Raw genomic sequence first — 16,896 nt, 5'->3', positions numbered from 1 at the left:
GCTTGTGCATGTTTTTTAAAATAACATGAGAAAAAGAGTATACTTTTTAAAATTCAGAATCTAATTTGTAAAACTACTCATTTTAGCATGAGCTCAGTGTTGACATTTTCAGATCGATCATAAATAATAAATTCTCCCAAGAGAGGTATCTCTAGAGGAAGTGGGAAAAACGTGAACTAAAGATACAGCTCCTGCACCATAAATATCAGCCACTTTGGGCTAAGCACTCTCTCGGGGTGAAAATAATGCGTCAGAGCATACATGAATATACCTTAGTTTACAGAGGTGGAATGTCAGAGCATACATGAATATACCTTAGTTTACAGAGGTGGAATATAGGAAATTTTGAATGATCTGCATCTGGTATAGTTGGTATAGTTGCTAATATTACAAAACTGCCATTTTGCAGATTCTCTTGAATGCGTGATAATAACCCGTCACACACACAGCTTTGACAGACCCAGTTTTATGCCTTCCTATGGCAGGACAGAACTCAGTTAAAAAAATCTTGTTACAAGTTGGACTTAAATTATACATCAATTATGGATTGCTCACTGGACAATGAAAGAACATATCAGAAGTCAGTTTTCACCAGTGGACTTTCATCTTCACTGGCTTCCATCTAAATGTCCAGAAGGTCATCTCCGCTCTCGTCGCTCTCCACTGTCAGCTGCCGAGTCCACCACTTCTTAACCTCAGAACCACAGGAAGCTGTGTCTGTCATGGGGTTCATTTTGCACACGACAGATTTCATTGTGGTCCGCCCTCCAAACCGTAAGTTGACCGAAGACACCGAGTGGCTTATTGGTTTTGGTGCTGTGGAATCAACAAGAGTCCCGTGAGCAGCCTGGTGTGGCTTCCCCCCGTTGCTAGCCATTCCTGAAACCCCCGACGGTCCTGTCAGTCATACTTTCCAGGAGCAAGTCCTACCCATAGATGTCACGTATGAAACGTTTCAAATACTTGGTTCTTTATATTCATAGTGGACGTTAAAATTATGTTCATGGACTAGTAATACCATTTGAAAAAAATATGTTGCTTGCAATTTTGGGGGTTTTTTTGTTGTCGTTTTTTTGCGGTACGCGGGCCTCTCACTGTTGTGGCCTCTCCCATTGTGGAGCACAGGCTCCGGACACGCAGGCTCAGCGGCCGTGGCTCACGGGCCCAGCCACTCCGCGGCATGTGGGATCTTCCCGGACTGGGGCACGAACCCGTGTCCCCTGCATTGGCAGGCGGACTCCCAACCACTGCGCCACCAGGGAAGCCCTGTTGCTTGCAATTTGAGATAACTACAAAAACTAAAAAAAATCACTAAAAGTTCCAGTTTGGGCAAATAAAGTGTCATGGAAATATGTCGGTGTTCATTACTATATACATATTAATATAAAGAAACAACAAAGGAAAAGAAGGGATAGATAGTGTAATAGACAGTGAGGGGAGAGGAAGAGGTTTGGAGAAGGTAAGGGAGGAAAGATGTGGGTAAATAACTTTTTTTTTTGTAAAAACAGAAGTGTAGCATCAGAGAAAAAGGCATGATTCCTGGACAGATTTAAAATACGCTAAGGGCAGCATTCATCTTTCCAATCCATGTGCCTGGATAAAGCAGCTTGTATGAAGACTTTGTTGACACACTCATGGCTTTGGGATTCTATCAGTCATGGTTTGGGGTCCCACTTCTGTGACCTGTAGATGTAACCAACATCAGGTTCGTGCCTCTGAACCCAAGTTTCCTCAAGTGCAAAATGAAGAGATTACAAGTTTCCTCACTGGACTGTTGTGAGAATTAAAATAGATTAAATGAGATGACCTAAGAAAATGCAGAGCAGAACCGCCATGTAGTCCAGCACTCCACTTGAGGGTGCACATGTGAAGGAGACAAGATCACTATCTTGAATAGATATGTGTGCCCCTATGTTCATGGCAGTATTATTCACCATAGCCAAGATATGGAAACAACCTGTGTCCATCGACAGGTGAATGGATAAGGAAACCGTGGTGTGTATCCAATGGAATATTAGCCTTAAAACAGAAGGAAATCCTGCCATTTGCAACAACATGGATGGACCTGGACGGCATTATGCTAAGTGAAATCAGACAGAGGAAGGCAAATCCTGTATGCTCTCAGTTACATGTAGAATCTAAAAAAGTCAAATTCATAGAAGTAGAGAGTAGAATGATGGCTACTATGGGTGGGCAGGTGGGGTAGATGGGGAGGTGTTGGTCGAGGGGTACGGCGTTTCAGTTGTGTAGGATGAATGAGTTCTGCCAATCTAATGTCCAGCATGATGAATATAGTTAATAATTGTGTATTGTATACTTGAAATTTGCTGAAAGACTAGATTTTAAGTGTACTCACCACACACACACACACGGTAGCTTTGTGAGGAGACACATATTAATTAGCTCTACTGTAATAATCATTTCACAATGTGAACGTTTATCAAAACATCACATTGTATACCTTAAATGCATACAACTTTTACACAAAAAAAGGGGAAAAAAGAAAAAAAAGAAAATGCATAGCATGACACTGGGGGGTACATCATTGGTACCCCATCTTCAAATGCTTTTTTCCTGCCCAGTGCCTCTTCAAACTCAGGGCATCCCCAATACCATGTCCCTTTAATTATCACCGTTGCTGGCACTGGGGCCACCTATGGGCCTTTGAAGCCACTTTTGACAGCATCCTTTCTTTCATCCTTTTAAGTGAATACCAAGGACTGTGCATCTCCCCTAGGTCGTCTCTCCTGTCCGTCCCTCCATGGTCTGGACCACCCCCTTTGCCCGTGTCCTCATCGCCTCTCGCCCACACTATTGCACCATCCTCTGGCTCGTAACCCTGCCTCGAGGCTCTGCCACAGACAGCCCACTCTACACTGCTGCCATGTGAGTCTTCCTCAGCAGGATTCCAAATGTCACGTCTTGCTCAGAAATCTCTCCTGGTTCCTGACTGCTTACAGGATGAAGTTGAAACCACTCAGCCTGTAATTTGGGGTTGTTCATGGCCTGGCTCCAGCACTTACTCAATCTTGTTTCCCCTCACTCCCGGCTTTCCTTTACCAGGTGGAAGGAAGTCCGGTTCTCTCTGATCCCTGCATAATAGCCTCCGGGGTAGGAAAAAAGAGATTCCCCTCCCTGGTGTTAAGTGGCACTGGACAAGGGTAAGGCGAACTGTCTTCTGCTTTGCGGGACAGATGTGCTACGGAAGACTTTGCAACAGTCTCTGTCTCCTCACTTGAATCGGGCTGAGGAAGCGACACAATTCTAGAGCCTAGGAAGCCCCCGCTTTCCCGCGGGCTCACTTCTCTACAGAGAAAACCCTGGGCTGGGCAGATCATTATTCTCCTGCCACCTCTGCATGGCCTGAATGGGATTATCCTGGCTTTCCAGACCCCCATGTCCCTCTAGAAGAAAACGCTCTCACTGAATCAATAAAATGTGGAAAATAAGAGGACCGTGAGGCTTAAAGGAGGGAACGTGTGTAAGGCTCTCACAACAGTGATTGGCGTACAGTAGGTACTATAACAACAGATGAGATTGCACTAAATAAGTTTTGTTGTTCCTTCTTTGAGAAACCTGTGTCATTTCTGAGTGACATGTATCCACCTACTCCCTCTTAGATTAAATGAATGTTGCCTATGTTTGGGAATGCCTGGAATGTGCACCAGAAGTCCCTGGTGGTAATCGCCACCACTTTCTAGATCGTGGTTATAATATCTTTGTTAATAGGTGCTGCCTTCTCTATTAGCTGACTGTTCTGTTCAGAGAAGTTATTTTGAGGGAAATGTTTTTGATGAGGGAAATACCTTTTTCATTGTTTACTGTCTATAAATACAACTTTAGAGGCAGACCTGAATTTTGAAGTTCAAGACCCCAAACACACAAAGAGCACGGATGCCCTGAAAATGCCCCACTTGCTCGAGAAAGGACTTGCCGTACATACCCGAGGGCAGGCGCCACTGGCCGAACTTCCTCTGGGGCTTCCCGGCCTCGGCTGCGTCCTGCCGACTGGCTCCCCGGTCCGACAGCGTGGGGCTCAGAAGCCGCTGCCGGCTGCTCGTCTGCAGGGGTGCGGGCGGGAGAATCAGGCGGTTATTCCTCGTGCTGTGCTCTCCTCCTCTGTGCACTGGCCTGGACCCTCATTTCATTTTAAGGAAGGAAGAAAGCCCCGCAGGAAAGTAAGTGGCGAAGACAACACGGACCCATAGTGTCAACAGTGGGGACAGGAAGAATGAAAATGGGTAAAAAGAGTCAGGGAAAGTGAGAGTCACCACTGCACAGGGTGAGGAAAGCAGGCCCGACCCTGCAGGTAGTGCTTTTTCTTGGGCATCCCTCCCAGACTCCTCCACTCCCAAGGCCACACACCTGCCACCCCTGGGGGCACCGCCACGTACCAGGGCGGGGGGAACAGTGGGACTGCCTGGTTTGGGGACAGTACACGCTTGCCAACCCAGAGCCTCCAGAAGAGTTCTCAGCGGACAAAGCTCTAGGATGGGCCCCGGAAGAGAACAAAACTTAAACCAATTAAGACTGAAGCCAAAGAGAAATGCTCAGATCTCCGTGCATTCACCATTCACCATTCACCATCCGCATCCCTTTCCTTATCAGCACCGTAGTTCTCACCTCTCTTCAGTGGCCCCTCGGGCTTTTTGACCTAAAACCAGAGAGCTCTGTTGCCATCACCTCCCCTGTCTCGCTGGCTGTGAGGCAGGAGCTAGATGGGCCCCAGGCTGAACAGCTGGAGTGCATCCCCCGTGGACAGAGTCCAAGATGAAGAGGAGAAGCTGAGCCCTGCCCAGATAAGAGACCACATATTCCTCATCCTCGAGGTCAAGGAGACCTTCCCGACTACACACGCGCAGAAAGGTTCCTCGGAGGTCAAAAAGGGAGGGGGGCGCCACCCCATGGTAGGTGATGTCAACCTACCCATAGGCCTCTTCGCTAGAATCCATCTTGGCTAAGAGATGCGTGCGCACACAGGGGAGGACCCTGAGATATGCCAAATACAGGCTCAGAACCAGGCAAAGTAAGATGATTGGCCAAAGGAAGCTGGAAGAAATGCCGCATATAAGTGATTCAAACTACCAGGAGGGTGCGACTCTCCCTCTAAGCCCGCCCGTGTGTCTAGCCACGCGTATTCTTTTACCTCCTAAGAAACACTTTACTTGTTTCACTACTTTTTTTCTCTTTGTGGCCATTCATTTCGACACAACTGACGGGCCAGGGCCTTGTCACTGGTGGTCTAGTGGCTGGGATTCAGCGCTCACACCGCCGCAGCCTGACTTCAGTCTCCGGGGAACCGAAATCCTGCTTCAAGCCGCTGCAGGCCAAGGTCACCCGAGATCAGCTGTCTTGCTCTTACCCCGGCACCACACGCGACCACTGCCAGCCATCCTCAGGGCAGACAGGCGGCAGGGCCATTGTAGAAGCCCCACGTCCCTGCTGTGTTGACCGTCCCTGCACAAGTAGTCAGTGGCACGTGATTCCTACTGGCTGGGGAGCCAACGACATGAATCCACCCAAAACTGGGCTGTAGAACAAGAGGGCCCCTTGGAGCGTCCTGCTGGGCCACGGAGCCCCAGGCTTCAGTGTCTGTCACCTGCCCCGACTGTGTCACCACACACCCAGATCCGAGACCAGCTCCAGCCGATTCATAACTAAGCCTCACAAAGGCTGGGCCTCCCGCCAGTTGCTTCTCACACACAAGCTCTCCAGGACGCTGGTGACTCTGTGCTTTTTTTTTATGGACGTGCAGATGCAGTCTGGACATGAAGCTATGCCGGGCCCTAGTACACATAAGGTCCTCAAGCTAAGACTCCCCAAATTCCATATGCTCTTCTGATGCCCAGCTAAAGAAGGACAAATCCTCAGTGAGCCTGACTATTTAAGGAGGTGGAAGGCCAACTGCAAGCATTTTTGCTCATTTTACTGCAAGTTTCTGTGACTTGGTGAGGAGGAGAAAACACTTAAGACAGAGCTTCAGGCAAGCCATATTCTCCTAAGTCATGTGATGTTAACTCTTCAGACAAAAATCAACAGGATTATTAAGTTCAGAGCATTCCCACTGTTTTTTGTATCTATACAAATCAGAATCTTTTGAGATAACCTCTACTGATTCAGGGATGACAAAGACACAAACATCAACTGGATCGTGTTCCAGTTTTTTTTTCCAACTTAACTTCCTATTAGAGATAGTGTCACTTGTTTAAAATAACTACATGAACAGGCATCGATTCATGTTTTGCGAACACCCTCAGGTGACAGACGCCTCCCGCCCGGACCGTACCTCGGGTTGCATGTTGTTATCCTGACTGTTGGCGTTCAGGTCCTCGCTGGGCTGCGTGGTCTCAATACTGGGTGGGTTCAGAAACCGGCTCAGCTCCTGCTGTTGGCTCTCTCTCAGGCTGTGGATGATGCTGCAGGACTGCTGCTGTTTCTATGGAAATAGGATTGTTCTTTCAGGGACCAGAATTTCAGCCCAGCATCCCCTTGCCCGCACCGCTCAAATCTTATTTTCTTCTCTCTTCTTCAAAGGACCTGAATGCCTGGCAACCTCTTAAGAGCTTCCAAGTAAAGGTTCTTAACTGATTTCCCTGAGGAGTATCAGATTGCTTTAAAGGAGGACTTGGGGACTTAGGAATTGCCTTCCCATCCTGTTTCATTTGCATAACAATTGGAATCGTTATGCTCACTGATACTACCTTGTGTTTTACTTTAAATAGAGTTTTTTTCCTTCTCTGAAAACATTTTTTTTTAATCGAAGTATAGTTGATTTGCAATGCTAAGTTTCAGGTGTACAGCACAGCGACTCAGTTATACATATAGATATATTCGTTTTCAGATTCTTTTCCTTTATAGGTTATTACATAATACTGAGTACAGTTCCCCGTGCTATACAATATAACAGAAGTTTTAGATCATTAATGTGAGTTTCTACTTTTTTCCCTTCTTATCTTACACTGTGCTAAGCCAGTGTGGATCGCTCCTTTCCTCTAAATTGGAAGAGGTAGGAGACTTGGGCAGATGAGTGAAACCCTTGCTTCACTCTTGTCTTGGCTCTGGTTGGAGCAGGCCAATCCGGCAGCGGGCCAACCTGTCTTGGCGCACACTGAGGCCTGGACGGTCTGGGGTGAGTGGGCACTGCCCGTGCCCTGTCAGGGCCTGTGGGGGGCAGACGTGATCCCTGACCTAGCAGGGCTATGGTGGCCCAGCTGCCGCAGCTGCCTTGCTATTAGAGGTTGGACGGGCTCCTTGCTCTGGGGACCTTTTCTCCTCCGATAGATATGTTTCGAAGTTGGTGGTGTTCTGAGAAACAGGATAAAAAAAAAATCTGTTATGGATAAATGTTTAGTGGTTAGTTTGATTTTCTTCCCCTGTGTGTGAAGCACAGGTCAAAACCACTCATAAAAGTAATAACCTAATAGAAGTGCCCACTGTAAACACAGTCTATATCAACACAGTGTATGTTCATGGATTTATGAGTTAGAGAGTCTTAAAGCTTATAGTTCAGGAAGCAGATCATAAACTCTGGGGAGAGGCGGTCTTTAACTAAAGATCAAACAACATTGTCAACAATATGTTGGTATTTTTAGAAGTAATTTAAAAGTAGTTTTGTAAATTCAGTTGCCGTTCAGTATGTAGAGATTTCTGGCATTGTGAACACTCATATTTCATAAATGGAGATCATAAATATTTTAATATCCATAAACTGCTTTTTCAACATTCATGCTAAGTTATAAAAATGTGATTCAATGGAAATTTCTTATGGACTCTGCTCAAGAGGGTATGGCTGAAGGTGGACCAGAATTCAGGTTTGAATCATCGTTAAGTGGATAAAGGTGACGTGGTATGGGCTCATAAGGTGATCACAGAAGGCTCCAGCGTAGGTGCTGAAGGAGCTCTTTCCGTTTGACCCTCCTTCCCCCCCTCCTTTGGGAGGAGGGAGTAAAGCCTGACGGGTCCGGCTCACTCACGGCTCTGATGCGCTTTAAGCACTTCTTCAGCCACATGCGGATGGTCTGCTTGGCCACCTCCTCCTCGATGGTGTACTCCAGCTGCTCCCTTGCGAGCAGCTCCTCCAGCTGCAAACTCTTCCGGATGTCAACCGACCGGTAGGAAAGCATGCTGGTGGGGGGGAAACATGCAGTGATGAGCTCTGAGGTACCTGGGGTCTAGACTCTCAGAATCCAGAGAGAACATCACTCCATCCAACCAATGTAACATCTGGACGCCAGCCCTGACCAGCTGGAGGGCTTGGGCTGGTTATGTCACCTCTCTGTCTCTCTACCCTCATCTGTCACATGGGGAGAGTCATGAGACCTACCTTACTATGTGACGAAGTTCGCTAGTATTCGCAAGGTACTTGCAACACTGTAAGCGTTTGTGAAACAAAATGTCCAGGCTAGGCCCTGCCCTACATTATCAGCTGCTTAAGACTCTGGAACTTTCCCTGTAGAAGGAAGGCTGCTCTTTCTATACTTTCTTCACATTCAGATCCAATTGGTGATGGTCAGGAGGCTTGGCTGTGGGTCATGCATCCAATCCCCCCCGCCATTTCCCTCTCAATTTAACTCATTTGCCCCCTACATCTTCCTCATTCATGTTAGATGGGTGCAAAGCCAGGGTGGAATGTTCACTCCCATTTGGCCCTCGATACAATAGGCCCAGGCAGTGGCAAATGAAAGCAACACAGCTGACGTGCTGCACTGGGGCCCCTGGGCAATAAGGCACCTCATGCGTCCAGGCTGAGGGGCTCAGAGCCAAAGGCACAGCACCTTCTGGTGCTACCTGGTGCAGCCGCGGTACCCAGGTTGTTGCTCAGCCTCTGCCTACCCCGAGCTTCAAGCTCAGAACCCTCTCCATAGTCCAGATCACAGCCTGGAGGCGCCGGAGGGGCCCTCCCCGTGCAGGTGCAGCCCTGGTACCATGACCTACTCTTGTTTGCTAAGGTTCTTCCCACCGTGGGCGAAGAAAGCACGTTTGCTCTTCCTCTCTTCTCTGCCTCATCAAGAATCTCATCGTTGAACAGTTGTCATCATATCCAGGGCTAGAGGAATAGGGAGGGGCAAAGGATGCCACCATCAACTTCGCCTGGGTCCATGTCATCAGACACACCAATGTGATCCAAAGAGGCTGCGTGTTAATTATTAGGGACAGTGATATGTCTATGCACCTGACTTTCAGCCTAAAAATATTTGTCACTAGGAGGGAAGATGAAGTGACATTCTGAGAGAGATGGCATCCTTTGCTGTTCATCGGTGTTTTCTGCCTCATCTTTTCCTGCCTTTTAGCTTTCCCCTAGGAAGAAGTGAAGAGAGGGAGGTAAAATCGATAACTTGAGAGAACTTCTCCCAGATCTTTCCTCTGTTCTGGTCTTTTTTCAAATTCCAGTCACAACGTATTTCTGTATGCCTGAATGCTCCTGAAATTTGTGACACAATACCCAACATTTTAACTTGCCAGGTATATGCAACATGATGAAAATAGTTACTGGTGGCAGAGGAGGGTTCTTGACTTTTTCTGGGGCATGGATCCTTTGGCAGTGCAGCTGATGGGACATTTCTTAGAACAAGGTTTTAAATGCATTAAAAAATCTGCATTACAAAGGAAACCGGTTATATCGAAATACAGTTCTCAAATTATTTTCTTTGAAAAGGTGATGACGTAGTAACATAAGTGCTTCTGTATTATTACATTAAATAATAACATCTAGCTGAGGTCAAATGACTACTGTAACTCAGAACTGGTGAGCATAACGGATATTTTAAGATATCAGACACACAGTAATGCGTGTGAAAATGTCTGTGATTTCTACTGGTGACAAAGATACAGGTATATCATTGAAGAAAATGCTGCATTTCAGTGAGTGATTAGTGAAAATAAAGATGTAATTGTTTCCCTTTCCAAGACCACGGACCTCTGAATTCTATCCATGGACTCCCGTTTAAGAAGCTCTTATGGGTTGCATTGTTTTCCCCTCAACAAAAGCTATGTTGGAGTCCTAACCTCCAGTACTTTGAAGTGTGATCTTATTTGGAAATAGGTCATTGCAGATGTAGTTAGTTAGGGTGAGGTCATGCTGGAGTAGGTTGGGTCCTTAATCCAATATGACTGGAGTCCTTATAAAAGGGGACATCTGAACACGGACACAGACACACACACAGAGGGAGCACGCCTTGTGAAGATGAAGCAGAGATGAGGGTGATGCTTCCACAAGCCAAGAAACACCAACAATGGCCAGCGAGCCACCAGCAGCTGGGTGAGACCTGGATCAGATCCCCCCTCACAGCCTCAGAGGGAACCCAGCCTGCTGACATCTTGAATTCACTTCCAGCCTCCAGAGCCGGGAGACTAAACTTGCTGTTTAAACCGCTCAGTGTATGGTATTTTGCTAGAGCAATCCTAGTGAATAATACAGAAGCCTCTGTGTCCCCCTTTGTCCCGTCTGGGTTCTCATGAAATGGCTGGAAAATGGGGTTTGCCAACCAACCAGGGGCAACCGTCCCCGGGTGGGCCAGGCCGACTGTGGCCGGACCCGTGAGTGAGAAGGTCGGGGGCTGTAGCTTGCACTTGACCACAGGGGCCTGAGGAACAGAGCAGGTGCCCAGCTCTCCTGGACCGCTTCCTTCCTGCGGAATGAGGGGCGGCCCGGCTCCTCTCCCTGTGCAGCACAGACGCAGGGCTGTGAACCGCGGTACCTGAGCACATCATGGAAGGTGACATCACCGCCGTTGTGCAGCCTCTCCATCTCGTAGCACATGTGCTTGAACAGAAGCTTGTCCTTGTCCAGGTCCACCTCCAGCCTCCCCCGCAGAAGCCGCAGCAGGAACTTCACGCGGAAAGTCGGGATCACCCCCTGGTGACAGAGCACAGTCACTCGGAAACAGACCACAATGATTCGCTTGGGCTTCTGTTTGCACAGCAAAGAAGCCCACATCTAGCTCTCAAAAGCTAACATAATCGGCACCGGCACAAGGAAGCCTCTGGCCTCCCAGAGGCCGGGGGGCTCTGTGTACCCAGGGGAGCCAGGGATTAAGAGCCCAGCCCGTGGAGTTGCTGCTGGAGCATCTCTGGTTCTAGAGGGCGTCCCGCCGCCACGCAGGGGCAAGGAAGAGGCAGAGGGGACCCTCGGCCTCCCCCGGGCCCAGCTTCTACACGCCCTCTTCTTCCTGTTGCCCCCTGCACTGCCTCAGCCGTGTTCACCTGTTTCTCTAACACACGTGCCAAGTGGGCCAGTAACGCACGGAGCGGAAAAAATGGGGCGGACATGTGTGTATGATCCTTCACTTAGTCCAGATGCTGGGGACTTCTAACCATGGGCTCAGAGCTACCCTTCTAGGGAAAGACCACTCCTTTCCGGGGCTTCTCTGTTGTTAGGACAATTACATCCAGCAGGATGGGGCTCCCAGATCTGCCCTCTCGCTGGTCGGAGCAGATGCAGATTCCGAGGACCTAACACATGTCACTCCGTTCAGGGCAGCAAAACCTACGGTGCCAGCCTGGCTGTGACTTTGAGTTAAGGAGTTGGGTGAGAGGCAGGGATGTTGGTAGCCCGTGAATTCCTGTCCGTTACGAATGTCTACACGTGTGAGTGGTGGTGTCGCCTTCTGTGTGTGTCAATGGAAAGCAGGTTCCTTGCGGTGGCAGTTACAGAGACCTAAGTGGATCCAGGTGAGACAGAGACAGGGCCAGACACCTGCACACGCAGGTCACTGTCTCGGAAGAACCCCCCCCCCCAGGCCAGTGCCTGGGGGCCGCTAAGGAGAGAGGGAGCAAGCCCAGGGGCTGGAGAAAGTCCTGCATGGCAGTGCAGACCCCAGCTGTGGTCCAGGACCCCGTTTGCTCTGCCCCTGGCTCCCTGGTGTCTGTGTCTACAGTCGTATCTTCCAGAAACTCTTTTCAGATCTTCCCCCAGGTCTGCCCATGGCTGAACTTTCCTCATTTGTCAGGTGTTACGTCAAATAACACGTCCTCAGCCAGGCCTTCAAGACCACCCCGCTAAAGCATCTGCCCCCCATCTCCAACCACTCTGTCCCGTGCCACCACCTTCTTCAAAGTGCTTATAACTTCTTGAAATGGTAATAATTACTACAATCATTATTGTTTGCCCACAATGGAACACAGGCTCTGTGAGCACGGGGACCTGGCCACCTCGTTCACTGTCACATCCCTGGTGCCTGGAACTGCGCCTGAAGCTTTGCTAGGAGAAGGGCGAGGGGGGCGAGGGGGAGGGGGAAGCATCTGCTGCTCTGCCTAACTCTAGGCAATCTTGGGTAAGATGTATGATGAAAACATTCAAATAATAAGTCCAAAATGATAACTTTCAGAAACCACTTAAATAACTCCTTTGCACTTCTAATCAGAATTGCTGTGTGAGAGCTGAGGTGATCATGAATCTGTATTATACTGTCGCTTTGGTGATCTGAACTTCACCCCCCTCCCTGCCCTGAGCCCAGCTGGTCTCTTCAGAGCTCCCTTGGTTTCCTTTCCTTGCCAACCTCCTGAATATCTGAAGGAGAGGACGTTTGTGGTTGGAAAGGACACGATGGGGAACTATTCTGTCCCTCTCCCTTCCTTGTACATTCTTCTAAATTGTCAATGACAGCTTTCTGCAATTCAGCAATGGCCTTTCCAAATTCAATACATGTCCACTGAAAACAACAAAACCACTGAAATGTCTGCAGTACGGCAGTTGGGGTAGGGGTGAGTTATGAGACAATACCTCTCTTTTATCATCCACCATGTTCCATATGATTTGAAAGTGGCGAAGATCGTTGTAACTTAAAAGCTGGTCCTCCTCAGTGGAATAAAACAAGGAGAAATTCTCCACAATTATGGCTAAAAAAAAAAAAAGGGGATGTTAGACAATTATGCTAATCTGTCATTTTTCAGAAAAAGTACATCTATTATAAATAATGAATTTTATCACCTACATTATAAGCCAAATTATTAAAGGGCTTTTAGTATGGTTTCCAAGTTGGCATGTTTTACACTTGGACTGAGCTATTTATCCAGCTTCCACCTTTCCAAAACACGCATCCTGTGTCTAAGATGCTTGTGCCAGCTGGCTTCAATTCTTAGTTGAGTTCCAGGGCAGCTTTTAAAGGTCAAGTTGAGTTCTGGATGGTCCCACATCTGGGGGGACAGTGTATATCTTTTGAAAATATAAATGTGATATTTCAAGGCTGGAAAGGTAGCCTTCCCTGGTATTTGTCCAACTGAATCCATGAGAAGAGCTTTTGAAATGAATGATCATAATAAATAGAACAACTCTTGAAATTGCAATCAACTGTCATTTACATGCCTTTCAAAGGTCTTTTCAGCTTCTGGACCGAGGGGCAACAATTTATAATTAATGCCATAAAACACCCACCCCAAGCAATCCAGGATAATTACTTGGAAATTGTACATAATTATCTAATAACCTGAGTTTAAAGAGATTGAAAAATAATTCAATGAACATCACTTACCTACAAGCAGATTTAGCATGATGTAGGCAATGATGACATAAAATGAACAGAAATACATAAGTGCCCCAGCGTAATTCCCACAGTCTGTTGCCCAGTATGTAAATTCATCTGGAGTACAAAAGGGGGGCTGGACCTGTGGGCCCGTGGCGGGGAAGGGGGGGACAGGGTGAGAGAAGAGAAGATTACAAATTTCCGTTAACTGACTGTAGTTGTGAACATATTCCTAACGATATAAAATATAAGTAACTTCAAAGTGATCTTTCAAAGGCCCATACATTGGGTACCTCATCTGTGGCAAAAATCAAAAAGAATATTTCATTTATACTATGCTTTTGGTCTTGTAGGATCCCAAGTTCATTGCCATTTTAGAAGCACAATGAACACGAACTCCCTTCCTTCAAGAGATACTCTTTGTGCCACCTCCACTAGCCCCAAAGAGTAAGTAGTCACTGTGATGCAAAACGCAGAAAGAGAAAAAGGTGTTTAAAAAAAAACTCTGACTTAAGTAATGGGTTAAGATTTAGGAAGATCTGCATACACAGCAAATTCACATTCAAGTTGTGTAAGGAAAAGCCAGTAATTCTCGTTCTTGGAGCATCGTTATGGAATATCATTAAATGGCACAAGATTCAGGTTATCAAAAGCCTCCCCATTCTTTTTTTTTTTTTTTTTTTTTTTTTAGCCTCCCCATTCTTCACTGGCCCAGTAAAACTCCAACACCTCTGAGAAACCTCCTGGTTTCTTTCAGCCAGAGAGACTAGCTCTTTCTTCTGCATTTCCATGGCATTCTGCTTGTTTTTATCTAGAATTTATTTAATTCTGCCTTGTATTATTTTTGATTTGGTGAATTCTGTCCCCACTCATTCATGCATAAATTTCCTGAGCTCTTCCTATGTGCTAGGTTTATGCCCAGTGTTGGGGACAGGCTGGTGAGCAGGACCCAGACCCCTTCCCTCTGCCATGAAGCTGACAGTCTAGAACCCTGCAGTCCAACATGGTAGCGGCTAACTCCACGTGGCTATCTAAATCCAAATGTATGTTCATTAACATTCAATACAATTAAATACAGTTGAAAATGTGGTTCCTCAGTTGCACTAGTCACATTTCAGGTGCTCAATAACCACGCATAGGTGGTGGCCACTGAATTGCCATCTTTGCAGAAATTTCTTTTAACAGTTGGTCCGGAGGGTGAGAGGGAGCTGAAATAAACCAATCAAACCGATAACTCACTGCAGTTGTGCTACACACTACAAAGGAGAAATACAGAACACTGGGAGGACACAGAACCAGCAGCCTTAGCGCTGGGCAGGATTCCTGAGGGAACTGAGCTTTAAACTGAGACCTGAAGGATGATGAAGAATTAGGCTCTAGAAGTGAGGACAGCTGAGGGAGAGTATTGCTCAGAGCCCCTGACATAAACTCCTTGAGAATGCCTTGGAATCGCTGAGGACCGGGCACGTAGTACAGGGGCCAGTACAAACCAGGGGCTCAGTGAATATCTGTTGAATTAAGTCAGAGAAGTGGAACTCTCCTGTTTGTACTTGACTGCCAAAATGTCAAAGATGGGAGGGAAAGAACAATGCTCACATAATGCAGATTTGTTGAATGGAACTACAATAGCTCGACTTGGGTTCACTGGAAATTTTTCCTGTATGTCCATGTATTGTAATGTAAAAGAATGCAATTTTACGGACTAAAGGGCCAGGATATGTGTTTTGTACAGTCTAGATGCTACAAGGATGGTGCTGCCTATATTGTATCACCAAAGAGTTTTATCTGCTTCTAAGTGAAGGCATCGCTAGCGATGAGGGGACGTTTACCATGCAGTCATGCATAATCTTGTTCCAATCTTCTCCTGTGACAATTCGGAACAGTACGGTAATAGCTTTGCCAGCTGAAGAAAAGTTTGCATGCCTAATTTAAGGAAAAAAAACCAGAATGTGAGTAATATGGTTTGTCATGTAAGGGCTGTCACCACCAAAACACATGGATTTTAGAGCAAATGTGATTGCTAAGTTACCATTTCCAAAGGTTACACCCTTTTATTTGTTTATTTATACTTGCCTCCAAGTATAGCTATCTCAGTAGTCCAACCCTAGTATGGTGCCAGCAGTTTATTGCCATTCATCTTGAATGACTGAGAAAGCAAGCGTTGACAATTAGAAGTGATTCCTTCTTTTATGTGGATTATGCTATAAAAGATGGGGCCACCATATATCAAATAAGTGATCTCTGCAACAAGACACGTTTGTATTTAATTTTCTGTGTAAGGACTTAAAAAAAACACTCAGAAATGGTTCCACAAAATTTAAGACAATCTTTGAAAAATGCTTTCCACATATAACAATTTGGGGGTCCTAACTGCCCATGTTTTGCTTAAAAAAAAACAAAGCCATCTCAAAATTGTTTAATTAAAAAAATAATGTATCATTTCTGGCAGTATGTGGATAAAAGAATTGCTGGAATTCACCAGGATATTAGAAGTAGTTATTCCTGCATGGTGGTGGAATTATGGATTCTTTTTTTTTTTTTTTTTTTTTTGCGGTACGCGGGTCTCTCACTGCTGTGGCCTCTCCCGTTGCGGAGCACAGGCTCCGGACGCGCAGGCTCAGCGGCCATGGCTCACGGGCCCAGCCGCTCCGCAGCATGTGGTATCTTCCCGGACCGGGGCACGAACCCGTGTCCCCTGCATCGGCAGGCGGACTCTCAACCACTGCGCCACCAGGGGAGCCCCTGTTTTCTTTTATTTCTGAATTTTCTAATTTTCTAACAGTAAGCATGCATAGTTCCAATGAGAAAAATGTCATTTAAAATTTGGCCATTTTATTTTGTTTTAATTTCCAAATGATTGCTTCCCCCTCCCCATCTTTGTCTAAAACACATGCAGATATGTATCCATGATTTCATTACTAAAAACATTTGCTTAATAGTTGAATAGAAAGATAAATAGGGCTTCCCTGGTGGCGCAGTGGTTGAGAGGTTGAAATATATACCAACCTGTTAATGTTCTCCCCATATTTCACAGTACCAAATAAGACGACTCCAGCAAAAGCATAGCACAGCAGCAGCAGGAACATCCCCACTATGATAAAGAAGCTCTTATACATGCTGACGACCACTGTCAGCAGGAGCATCTTTAGTGTCACCTGTATGGGGGTGGGGGCGGGGATGCGGAAAGAGAAGGAGGGAGGGGACATTCATCTCATCAAGCCATGGTGAACCCGGGAAGTAAGTACAGTTAAGCAGTCTGGCACAAAAGTGATTCTCAAGGATATCACTTGAAAGTTGCTTCCTATCTGCTATTAAATTTGAATTTTATTAAATACCATTAGACCTAAGGAAATTCTGCTCATATTTCAAACTTCAGCCTCTTTAGCCAAATTAATAAAAGTTCCACCACAATATTTTAAGCCTTCTATTTTTCTCT

General features: G+C 46.5%; 1 protein-coding gene across 2 annotated transcripts in view; it reads right to left on the bottom strand.

The window, feature by feature from the left end:
* Positions 1 to 622: 622 nt before the first annotated feature.
* NALCN (sodium leak channel, non-selective) overlaps positions 623 to 16,896 on the bottom strand; it is a 291,882-nt gene continuing 275,608 nt past the window's right edge. For both annotated transcript variants that reach the window (XM_049701166.1, XM_049701167.1), the window contains 9 exons: positions 16,467 to 16,615; positions 15,290 to 15,383; positions 13,470 to 13,602; positions 12,722 to 12,837; positions 10,698 to 10,855; positions 7,974 to 8,124; positions 6,287 to 6,436; positions 3,944 to 4,061; positions 623 to 816 (listed from right to left, as the gene is read on the bottom strand). In XM_049701166.1, coding sequence (XP_049557123.1) covers positions 623 to 816; positions 3,944 to 4,061; positions 6,287 to 6,436; positions 7,974 to 8,124; positions 10,698 to 10,855; positions 12,722 to 12,837; positions 13,470 to 13,602; positions 15,290 to 15,383; positions 16,467 to 16,615 — 1,263 coding nt within the window. The remainder of the gene's footprint in view (positions 817 to 3,943; positions 4,062 to 6,286; positions 6,437 to 7,973; positions 8,125 to 10,697; positions 10,856 to 12,721; positions 12,838 to 13,469; positions 13,603 to 15,289; positions 15,384 to 16,466; positions 16,616 to 16,896) is intronic.

This window comes from Orcinus orca, chromosome 18 (genome assembly GCF_937001465.1).
Source record: "Orcinus orca chromosome 18, mOrcOrc1.1, whole genome shotgun sequence".
Classification (NCBI taxonomy): Eukaryota; Metazoa; Chordata; class Mammalia; order Artiodactyla; family Delphinidae; genus Orcinus; species Orcinus orca.
The sequence above is the reverse complement of the archived record's forward strand: the minus strand, read 5'-3'. Positions and strand labels throughout refer to the sequence as shown.